The sequence below is a fragment of the Molossus molossus genome, unplaced genomic scaffold, assembly GCF_014108415.1.
Source record: "Molossus molossus isolate mMolMol1 unplaced genomic scaffold, mMolMol1.p scaffold_m16_p_10, whole genome shotgun sequence".
Taxonomy (NCBI): domain Eukaryota; kingdom Metazoa; phylum Chordata; class Mammalia; order Chiroptera; family Molossidae; genus Molossus; species Molossus molossus.
The window spans coordinates 7,341,187-7,352,428 of NW_023425345.1; the positions used below are offsets into that span (position 1 = coordinate 7,341,187).

At 58.0% G+C, this 11,242-nt stretch overlaps 1 protein-coding gene across 1 annotated transcript; it reads left to right on the forward strand.

The window, feature by feature from the left end:
• The first annotated feature begins 985 nt into the window (after nt 1-985).
• Nucleotides 986-10,370, forward strand: MB (myoglobin). Its single transcript, XM_036251889.1, has 3 exons — nt 986-1,147; nt 5,836-6,058; nt 9,686-10,370. Exons 1-3 carry the CDS (start codon nt 1,053-1,055, stop codon nt 9,830-9,832), a joined length of 465 nt encoding a protein of 154 aa, XP_036107782.1. The 5' UTR covers nt 986-1,052; the 3' UTR covers nt 9,833-10,370.
• Nucleotides 10,371-11,242: the final 872 nt, after the last annotated feature.

Genomic DNA, 11,242 nt, shown 5'->3' on the forward strand with positions numbered 1-11,242 from the left:
GTATTCAATTCATACCTGGTACAAGGCACCGTGTGAGGTCCAAGAGCTACACAGATGAACACAACAGAGTCCCTGTCCCCTTGAACATCAAAGAAAGGAATGCACGGGTCCCACTCTCCGGGTTCAAGCCCCAGTTCTTCTATGGACCAGCTGCGTGGCGGCGGCAAGCTAACCTAACTTCCTCTCCACTAAGGGGGGGTGATGCCAGTCTCGACCATGGGGAGTTACCAGAAGCGAAGGACTTGGAAGAGGGTCTGGCGTGCAGCAGAGCCCCTGAGCACTAAGGGGGAGCCTGAAGGGAGACAAAGTCACATTACGCAGCGCACAGAGCAATACGGTAGCGCCACAGACAGATAATGGAAGGAGGAAGGAATCGATCGTGCCTGGAGGGGCGCATCAAGCAAAACTCTTCAGAGGGAAAGGTCTGAGCAGGCCCACCACGCCAGTTTTCTGGGCGGGAAGGAAACTTCAGACTCTAAGAGGTTGTGGATGTGCCTGGTTTCGCCAGCTGTAAGCACGAACGCACCCGGGTCCTCCCAGCACTCTGGCTGGGTGAGGGTCCTTCTGGAAAAGTGGGAAGAAGGAGATGGATAAGGGCCAGGATTGCCCCAGGGCCAGCCCGGGCCCCCGCTGCCCAAGCTTGGAAGCATGCCAGGTCCTCTCCACTGCCGGCAGGGAGAGTTGGGTTTCAGGTTGCTGGCGTCGGCCTTGGTGATGCCCTTTCTGTTGGCCTTTGAGTCCAGACAGTGGCCCAACCTCCTCCCCTCTCTTTCCACACACACAACCACCCCCATCTCCATGTGGCCTGAGTTGTCCTACCTCCCCACAATGGAGCCTGCCCTAAAATAGCTTCCATGTAAGGGCTAGTGAAAGGCAAAGATTAGACCCTGCATGGAGGTGGGGGTGGGGGTGGGGCAAGCTGTCAAGTGATCTGTGTCAAGCATCGGGAAGGTATAAAACCCTGTGGGGCCAGGCAGCCTCACTCCCCAGCTGCCAGGGCCAGGACACCCAGTCACCTGCGCCTGCTCTTTCTGTCTTCTTCAGGCTACGCGATGGGGCTCAGCGACGGGGAATGGCAGTTGGTGCTGAATATCTGGGGGAAGGTGGAGGCTGACCTCCCGGGCCATGGGCAAGAGGTCCTCATCAGGTAAAAGGAAGAGATTCCATGGTCCTACCACTGCTTCCAGAGGTCAAGGGTGTCCGACAGCCCCGGGGTTGACCAGTTGGCTGCGTTAGTTGAGTTTGTTAACTGACTTGCTATGTGGTCCCTCTTTGTTTCTAAGTGTTAGGGTTTGGGGTGGAAAAGGAAAGGGGACCCCCCCACACACCTCTGCGAGCAGTTGAGAGAAGTGTGGTGATGAAACCCGGACTGCCTAGAGCTCACCAAGAGGAATCATAGACAGAGTTAACCAGGGCCCCGAGAGACCCTACCCAGTTGCCTCACTCACTGGATGAGGACAGAAAGGACCCATGAGGGCACAGACGTCCCCCAGAGTCACAGGTCTGTGAAGTATCCAGGCTAAGACCTGGCCCTCAAGATGAGACATGTCGCTCTAACCCTGACTTTGCCACTGAGCAGCTCTGTGACCTGTGGGAGGTACACAACCTCTCTGAGCCTCGGTGCCTCCTCCTCCACCATGGGGGACCCCAGTATCTACACTGCAGAGGAGAAGAGGGGATCAAGTAAGATGAGGCAGGGACGGGCCCGGCACCGGTGCCCGCAGGTAGTGAGCCCTAGGTGTTAACAGCTGTTCTAGATGGAGCCCGGCTTGGGACCCTTCGAGTATTATCATTCGAAAACAGACGACAGAGGCCCAATAGTGACTTCTTTTGACTTTGGGAATGTCTTGAATCTGAGAGCTCAGAGCGGCGTGGCCTCAAAATACATCTTGCCTCCTAGAGCGAGGGGTTCCCGAGTAAACCAAAGAAAAAAGAATGCCAAGTTTTGTACATAGGGGGCGGCTTGTGGCTTGTAGATAGAACCTCGTTTTCCCATGGCCCTCCACCCCACACGGCGAGCGACCCCCTCCCCTCGCCTCTTCTCCCCTGCTCTGGGGCAGCCCAGACCCAACACCTGCGTGGGGCACCTCGAACGCCTGCTGCGGGGTTGCCGTGAGTGAATGGATTGCCCTTCGCCCTTGAATTGACAGATGAATGTCTCCTTCGTTCTGAGCTGGGGCAGATTTTTCTCTGCACTCGGATGTCCTTCCGGTCTCCCCTGGGCTTCACCTCCAGCTCCCGTGTCTGGGGCTGTTCTCCGGGGTCTGTGCCCTGGCTGGTTCATGATGGAGACACTTGAGGGAGGACAGCCGAGGAAGCTCTCTGTGAACTCTGACTGGTGTCTCAGGGTGTTTTCTTACGTCTTTCTCCTCCCGTCTCTGTCATCCGGCCGCCAGGGCTGCAGTAGATCCTGTCTGATTGGATCAAAGACTCAGCCCCAAGCTGATAGCAACTCCTCAGCTACCAATTTGCTGTGTGACCTTGAACAAGCCACGACTCCTCTCTGGGTCTTGTTTCTCTATTGACTGAGTGAAGGGTTCTCTGAGCTCCTGCCCGCCCTCACTTCCTGGGGTTCTCCAAGCCCACGATCCCCTGCTGCCGGAGAGGAGGCAGCGAGTGGGCGGCCAGTGTGCAGAGCAGGTGACTTTCCAAGGTGACTCGAGGTCTGCCAACCCCAAGGTAGTGCCTGGATATGTTGAAGGAGACTCGGGGTATTGTGTCATCAGGGGAAACATTTCTTTCTTCCCGGGGGGGTGGGGGTCAGAGAGTCCTGCCACGGGCCAGGTGCCAGGGACAAGACGTGATGCTTAAGGCTCGTGGCTCCTTAAGACTCCAGAGAGCCCGATGCCCTATCACATCTTAGGCTGTGGGACAGGCAGAGACCATGACAACTGGTTCTGCCTTCTTGGTGCTGGGGGGAGAGGGGGAGGGGAAGGGTGCTCACTCCCAGGCCTGCCAATGCCCCTGGGTGACCCGGCCTCTTGGTTGTGCCTCAGATAATGAACCTGGAAGGTCATTTCTCCCATGCCTCGGATGACAAGAGAGGGCAATTCAGTTCAGTGGAGCCTGTTACTGAAATGCCGAGGGCTTCGCGGCGAACCATGACCGCAAAGTTCTAGAACGTGAGAGCTGGGGGGCAGCCGGAGAACCTGGTTCCAGGAGCGGACCCAGCAGCGAGGGGGCTGCTGCGTGGGCCCCGGGCCCCTGCCTTTCCTGCGCTTGCCCAAACGTTCCTGCTTTATTAACTTTTACATTTGAACAAAGGATTTCGAGGTCATGAAAAATGTGAAAATCACTGCTGGTGGCCAGTGATGCTCGTAGTACAGAGAGGAAACGGCCCGAGAGTCTCAGGCAGCCGATGGCAGCTGCAGGCAGAACCCACAGTCCCCGATGCTCACCGCGATCCTGCGCCACGGAGGTGGTGCCGAGGATGCGGGAGGTGGGGGTGGGCGTAGAAATGAGGAGGAGGAGGGCAGCGGACGTTTGAGCAGTTCACACGGCAAGGTGTGTATTGTTCTTATCTCCACATTTAACAGAGAGGTTAAGTCACTCGCCCAAAGTCCCACGGCTGGAATTCAGATCCAGGCAGCTCGGTCCAGCGTGTCTGCTCCCACGGCTGTGCTCTTGCCCGGAGGCTGGCGCATCCCCCCTCTGGTCCTTTGGTTCTGGAGCAGAGAACTGTGCAGGTCCGACAGCCCTCCGTCTCCCGCGGGGCCCCCTCTCTCTGAGCTGCCTGCAGACCTGTGATGAACCAGGCGGGCCGATGATGGAATTGGGGATGAATGCACTAGGCAAGGGGCGTTTCTGCAGGGCGAGGGCCTTCTGCGACTTATTATGGGGTTGTTGCTGTCACGCAAGTCTGGGTGTGGCCTTCTGTGGCTGCCCTGGGGACCCTCAGCTGCAGGCTGTGTGGGGGCGGACGTTTCGGGGGGCACTCCTTAGACACACTCTGTACTGTTTGAAAGGGATCTGAGCTTCCCCTGTGGTGCCTGGTGCTCAGAGTAGGGGATGAGGCCAGGGCCAAGCCCTTGAATTTGGAGGCTGAGAAATGAGCTAGGTTTACAGCTGGGTGAAACAAGACCCAGAGAGGGTGAGTGGCCTCTTTCATGTCACACAGCACATCGGAGACAGAGCTGGGGCCAGAACTCAGCTTCCGAAATTCTCAGTCCCAGGTTTTCTCCCAGATATCTGGAGGACTCCCAAGATGTCTGAGATCCCTGGCCCCTTTGGGTCCCAGGTGTTGGCCTCAGTCCCCTTCCGGTGTCCCGACGCCAGGCCTCGGCCTGGGGTGCTAGGTCTCGCTTATGTCAGGCCGGAGTTCCAGGCTCATTGTCACCAGATACTAATAGCCAGGAGCTTTGGACCCTGGGGCGGAAGGTGCCAGACATGAGCTGTCAGTGACACACAGGCTTGGCCCGGGCCCGGGGTGAGGTGGTGACATTAGACATGGCCGTGGACAGCCCTGGGCTTTCTGGGAGAGCTGGGGGGTACACCCCTGGGGCAGGGAGTGCTCCCAGCTGTGCTGTGCGGTGCATGCGTGTGTGTGTGTGCGTGTGCGTGGATGTGAGCACGGGTGTGTGCTGGAACGCATGCAAACTGGAGTGTGTCCGCAGCCGGTTTAAGGGGTCCCGGAGCCAGGAAGCTACACAGGAGGAATCTTTGAAGGACCTGGGCCATTAGACAGGAGGAGAGAGCCTGGGCAGGCAGGGTTACTCCCACACACATTTCAGGGTGCAACCCAATGGACAGGGTGAGTTATGGAGCCGTCTAATATTGCGCTTGGTTCTGGGCTCTGCCACCAACTGGCCCCGTGACCCTGGGCTTGTCACCTACTGCGGTGGTCCTCTGTTGGCCCAGGAGTGAGATGGGAAAATCACCCCACGCAGGGCCAGGTATGACTCCCTTTAACCAACGCCAGCCTTTCCAGGCAGGAAAGACTGAGGTCCAAGGCTGCAGGTGCCTGCTCGGGGTCACGGGGGCGCCCCTCTGTGCCAGCTCACGGGCCCTGGCAGGAGCGAGGGCCTGGTCTTTGGCAGGCAGCTCCCACCAGGCCTCCGCGGCTGCAGTGCAAGGGGCCCAGGGGTGCAGGGAGCCAGGGCGCAGGCTCGGAACCAGCAGGAGAGCTGCCCCGAGCGGAGCGCCTCCCACAGGCAGCAGTGAGCACCTGCGGCTGGAGGTGGGCAAGCAGCCCAAGGAGGGTCCCTAGGCCGAAGCTGCAGAGATGGTCCCCGGCACGAACTCCATTTTGTCACTCAGACCTGGTTTCAGTCTGGCTCTTGCTCACACCAGCTCTGTAATACTGCACTAGGACTTCACCCCTCCGAGCCCCCGTCCCCTCATCTGTGAAGTGGGGATAATATGACTCTCAAGGAAGTGCAGGGGCAGAGCCTGGCACAAGGCCTGGCACACGGCAGGTGCCCAACAAACCCAGTGTCCTTGGGCCCCCGTCTCCGTTCCACCCTGGATGCCACTCTGCCGTCCGCCCTCCTCAGAGAGAGCCGGGGTGCATTGCAGCGATGTCTGCCCTTCCCGCCTCTCACAATAACAACGGAGAAGAGAGAAATGATAAAACGTAATAATGGCAAGCATGTCTACTGCCCGTATTATTTGGCACACAGCAGATACGACCTCATTTAATTCCTACAGCAGTTCTAAGGGCAGGGACTCGTCCCCATTTCTCTGAGGAGCAAGCGGAGGCACAGAGAGGTGAAGTGAATTGCCCAAGGTCACACAGCTGGGGGGCGTGAGGGAGTCCAGCCTTGAACTCGAGTCTGGCCACCTCCAGCTCCCACCGCGTGCTCCCGCACCTGACTCCAGACCTTCTTGTGCCCACAGTCTCTTTAAGGGCCACCCTGAGACCTTAGAGAAGTTTGAAAAGTTCAAGAACCTGAAGACAGAGGACGAGATGAAAGCCTCTGAGGACCTGAAGAAACACGGCACCACCGTGCTCACCGCCCTGGGGGGCATCCTCAAGAAGAAGGGGCAGCATGAGGCGGAGCTGAAGCCCCTGGCCCAGTCACATGCCACCAAGCACAAGATCCCCGTCAAGTACCTGGAGGTGGGGAGCAGGGCCAGGGGCTGGCGGGGGGATGGAAGGAGAGGCCTCAAAGTGATGAGATTTGGGTTCAAGTCTCAGCTCAGCCACTATCTTGCTGGGTGACCTATGTCACTGCTCCGGTCTCCTCATCTGTAAAGTGGGCGGTCACCTACTTTGCCTTCCTCCTGGGGTGACTGAGATGATATTTCTCTGCCAAAGCTGTATGTCGTTACCAAGGAAGAAGGGGAGAGGGGCCAGCTTGCGTTGTCTCCACAGGTAGGTCCTGTTATCATGGCCACTTGACAGATGAGGAAACGGAGGCACAGAGAGGACAAGTAGCTTGTGCAGGGCCACAGGTAGCAGATGGCAGAGCCAGGCTTCGAGTGAGGCCTGCATTCCTGCAGAATGCCAGCTCAACCCTGTGCCACTGGGCATCTGAGACACGCAGGACTCGAGGCGGCCGCTCAGTGGCTGGGGCTCTGTCTGGTGTGGGGGCGGCCGGCAGGCTGGCTTTACTGGTTCTGGCATATTTACAGGTGAAGCTACAGAGCCTCGGGTGTCCTAGGGGGGAGGGGCTGTGTGACAGGGAGCACTAGGGAGCTTGGGGACAAAGGGTCATGTGCATAGGTGCGTGCTCAGGAGTGAGAGCAGCAGACGGGCTGGCATCCCACGAGGATAAGGAGAATGGTGGTAGGAGTTGCCTGGGTCACTCTATGGAATTCTCACAATTACACCAAAAGGTTAGGAATTGCATTCAGTGGTTTCTTTTCCGCTCACAAAAAAGGAGGTCAGAAGTAGGGAGTCCAGAACTGGTATGGAAGCCCTAGGGACATAGGCTCTTTCTGTTCTGCCATCCAAAGTTGACTCATAGTCCAAGATGGCTGCTGGAGCTCCAGCCATCTAGTCCATATTCCAAACAGGAAGCAGCAGAAAGGAAGGCTTCCTGTTTGGAATAAGGAGTCTCGGAAATCTCATTCAACAATTTTGTATACGCCCCATTGGCCAGAAGTTGGTTGTAAGACCACACCTAAGGAAGCACAGGAAGCTGGCGAATGTAGTTTATGGACACTCCAAATACAATTAACATTCTGTTACCAGGAAAGGAGAAGAAAATGGACATGGGGCAGGCAATCAGCAGTCTCTGCCCCAGGCAGGTACCTTTTTTACCCCCATTTTACATGTCTGGGCTCAGAGAGGTTAAGCAGCTTGCCCAAGGTCGAACAGCTAATAAGCCAGGAGGTAGTTTGACCTGTGGTACCCTGGAACCCAAGTGCTTAATCCCTGTGACACAACGTGCCCCCATCAACAACCAGCACCCGCATCAGCCTCACCTCTCTGAACCCCTAGGGGCCCCCACATACAATCACACACAAGCAATCCTGCCCGCCCAGCCCCGAGCATCACGTGAGGAGACAGCCCTGCCTTTGAGGCTGCGCGTGCTGAGCCCCCCACCCCATCTTCTCTTGGCAAATCCCTGTGCATCGTCCACGGCTCGGCTCAGAAGCTGTCGCCCCTGCACGAGGTAGTCAGCTGCTCCCCCGCCAGCCCTCCCCCGAGCCAAGGCGCCTGGTCCTCCCCTGCCCGGCTGTGTTGTGATCTGCTTTCCCCGCTGTCTTCTGGCTGGGACCACGCTCCCCAAGGGCAGAGCCGGGCTCTCCCCCATGGCCGAGCCCCAGTGGTGGGCTCACGGTACAACTGGAATGACCGACACCCTCTCTAAGGAGGAGGAAACTGAGGCTGAGAGAGAAAACCTGGTAGCCAGGTTGCCCCACCAGCTAGCGGACTAGAACCCAGGTCTGTGCAGACAAGTGTAATGTGCTGCAAACGATTAAGACAGAGCCCACGAACGTTCTTCCCCTCACCGAGGGACCTCCTTCCACGAACTTCATGAGAAACGGCTCCTTCCGCCTGGGAATGAGGGGCCGCAGAGGGTGCTGGGTGCTAAGGGCCACTGTCTTTTCTCATTTGTCCAGTGGCCCATCCCACAATTTTCTAGAAATCAGTCGCTTTGCCAGAGACTCAGGAAAGGCTGACTGGGGGGGCCTGCGGGGGGTCCCTTTCCAGGTGAAGTCACACATGGTGGGTCAGAGCAGAGCTGAGCCTGGGACTTGGGTCTCCCAAGTCCCTCGAGGGCAGGGCTCGCTGCACCACCCTTGCAGCCCCACTTTATTTTGCTGCATTTATAACATTGAAGGTGAACTTGACATATGTCCCCAAATCAAGGCCCAAAGGTAGGTGCTTGTTGTTCTCCAGCCAAATGGTGTTTGCTGGGTGGACTTGTGCTTCTTGAGGCCTCCCTCAGCACGCTGACTCCCGCCCCTGCTTCCAGTCACTTGTACCCCTGGGCGCCCCGAGAAAATGGGACAACCCAACCTGGTGCAGTCCCGGGCTCTGTCCCTGGCTCTGTCCGGCAGGCAGTCGTCCACAGTCTCCCGAGCAAGCTCCAGCTAGCCCGTCCTTGTGCTCTGTGACCTCTGTCTGGACCTCTGTTTGTTTTTGATGTTGTTAATCCTCACCCCATGATATTCTTCCATTGGTTTTTTAAGACAAAGTGGAAGAGAGGAAGGGAGAGTGAGAGGGAGAGAAACATCGATGTGAGAGAGACACATCAATTGGTTGCCCCCAGCACGACCCTGACCAGAGCTGGGGATCAAACCTGCAACACAGATAAATGCCCCTTGACTGGGAATTGAACCCGAGACCCTTTGGTCCGTGGGCTAATGTTCTAACTGCTGAGCCACACCAGCCAGGGCCCCATCTGGGCCTCTGTAAGCACCCTGCCTGGTCCACTGGCCAGCGTTGTGGCTGGCAGCAAATCGTTAAAAAAGCGCAGGAGCATTTTACATCCGTGAGACCTTCCCGTCCTAAAGCAGCCTCGTGCTATAGGTTTTCCCACCTCCGTGTTCCTGGTAATGACAGTGTGGATGTGCAAACAGCCAGTGATGGCGAGGCCAATGCAAGGGGTCACTGTCCTGGGGGTGAGCCGTCACTGTCCTGGGGGTGAGCCAGCACTGTCCTGGGGGTGAGCCGCAGGCCTGGGCCTGTCCGCCTCCTCTCCTTCCTCCCACCAACACTGTGAACTCCAGGGCTGCTCTGGGCACAGGGAACTCCATGCTCTGCCCCTGCCCCTCCCCCAGGCTATTACAGCAGTGACCACACTCAGCCATTAATGCCATTTTGCATTTTGATTAATGCAAAAATCAAAACATGCGGATGGAAATGGTTTCTTTCAAGATTTTCTGACTGCAAAATGCTGGATAAAATCACAGAGTGTGAGCATTTCCCTCCCTCCTGTTCTCCACCCCTGTGGTGGCGGACCGACCTCTTGCCTGGCTGTGGTTGGGTTCTGGTCCTGAGCACGAGCTGAGGAGGGTAGGGGATGAGCTGGACCCCTGGCTGCAGGACCTTGGGCACATGGCTTAACCTTTCCTCATCTGTACCAAGACGGGCCTCACTTTCCCCATATGACCCTGTCTTCTGGGTCGTGGGGATTAGAGGAGTTAATCTGTGGAGACCACTCCGAAGAGCCTCGTGTATGGTAAGTGCTGGATAAATGGCCCTGGAAGGGAGAGATGGGGCTCCATGCGATTCCCACCTGGCTTCTGGCTGTCCGGTCCAGTGACCTGCACCCTTGTCCCCTCCCTGCAGTTCATCTCAGACGCCATCATCCAGGTTCTGCAGAGCAAGCACTCCGGGGACTTCGGCGCCGACGCCCAGGGGGCCATGAAGAAGGCCCTGGAGCTGTTCCGGAACGACATCGCGGCCAAGTACAAGGAGCTGGGCTTCCAGGGCTAAGCCCCGGAGCCCCACCCGCCCCCACCCACCTGGGCCTGGCGCAGGGGAGGTGGGGACTGAATCTCACGTAGTCCTAGAGTTTGCTTCTGAGTGTCTGCTTGGTGTACGAGAGGTGGGCGGGAGAGGGGGTGCTGGGGCGTGGGCCGGGCAGGGGCGGGGCTCCCTGCGGAGGGTCATCACTGTGGGAACAGGGAGCCGCGGCCCTTAGCTCACCGTGGACTGCTGAGTGTGGGTCAAACTTAATTCTCCTCTCACCTCAACTCCAACCCAATTCCTTCCAACCTCCAAACTGACCCACACCTGCTCCCTCACCTTGAACCCCCAATCCAAGCTGGAAACTGAGCCCCAGCCCCAGTAATTCTCTGACCCATCCCCCCACCGCTGAAGACAGGAGAATGTCCCTGTGCAATGAGGGTCTGGGCAGGGCGGGGCAGTCACGCCCCGCCCACGGGAGGCGTGGCACGTCTGGAACACAAGTGTCCTTCTCAGCTAATGGAGTGACTCACCTGGTTTTAATAAAAGACTCTGCCAAATCACAGTCTCTACCCCGGAGTTTTTCACCCCCTAGAGCAAGTGAAGGGGCTTCTGGGGAGAAATGGTGGGGAGATGGGAACTGGCCGTGGAAGAGCCTTGTGGGAGAAGGAGGAGGGCGGGGAGAGGAGGAAGCAGGGAGCTGGCGGGAGAGCAGGAAGGGAGAGAGACTGGGAACCGTCTCCTTCGGCCGCTGCTCTGTGGCGGGGCAACGCTGAGCACGGGGCACGGAGAGCCTCATCTGGTGGGGACGGTGGGCAGGTCAACAGACCTTTGTCACACGGAGCGATCAGTGCCAGGAGCAGGAGCACAGAGCCAGGGGGAGGTGGTCAGGTGGTCACAACAACCTGAGCAACATGCCAAGGACACTAGCTAGTAAGTGGCAGAGCTGGGTTCAGGCGGTGTCCAGGAAGGCAGGGAGGACTCCAGCTAGGGAGACAGCTAGGCGGCCAGCCCGTGACAACTGCTGACCTTGTGGTCACAGAGAAAGGACAGACACGAGGGAACAACTTACAAACACGAGCCAAGAGACAAACTGCGTATCTACGAAGGCCAAGTGCTCGGGCAGACTGTGTGGGCATCACTTTGAGCACCCAGGATAAAACACTGCATGTGACCCGGCTGGAGAGGAGGCCGTGGGCAGGGGCCATGGAAAAGGGTCTGGTAGTCCGGGTCGTCTGGGCGCCCAAGACTCAAGGCGCCAACTCCGGGAAGCCCCAAGTCCTTGGCCTCATACATTTTCAGGGGCTCCCAGGACAAGCAACCCAGTGCAGGGGCTCAGCCCACTGGAATGAGCCTGACCTCACGGCCCCAAACCTCAGACCACACCAAGGCTCACGGCTGCTGGACAGGGCAGAGGTCATCTGCCGAAGGTGGACA

What these genes read in the sequence shown, in the direction of transcription:
- MB (XM_036251889.1), top strand. Translation starts at nt 1,053, where the DNA reads ATGGGGCTCAGCGACGGGGAATGGCAGTTGGTGCTGAATATCTGGGGG. An exon ending in GGGCAAGAGGTCCTCATCAG is followed by an intron (nt 1,148 to 5,835) that starts GTAAAAGGAAGA and finishes TTGTGCCCACAG; the next exon opens with TCTCTTTAAGGGCCACCCTG. An exon ending in TCCCCGTCAAGTACCTGGAG is followed by an intron (nt 6,059 to 9,685) that starts GTGGGGAGCAGG and finishes CCCTCCCTGCAG; the next exon opens with TTCATCTCAGACGCCATCAT.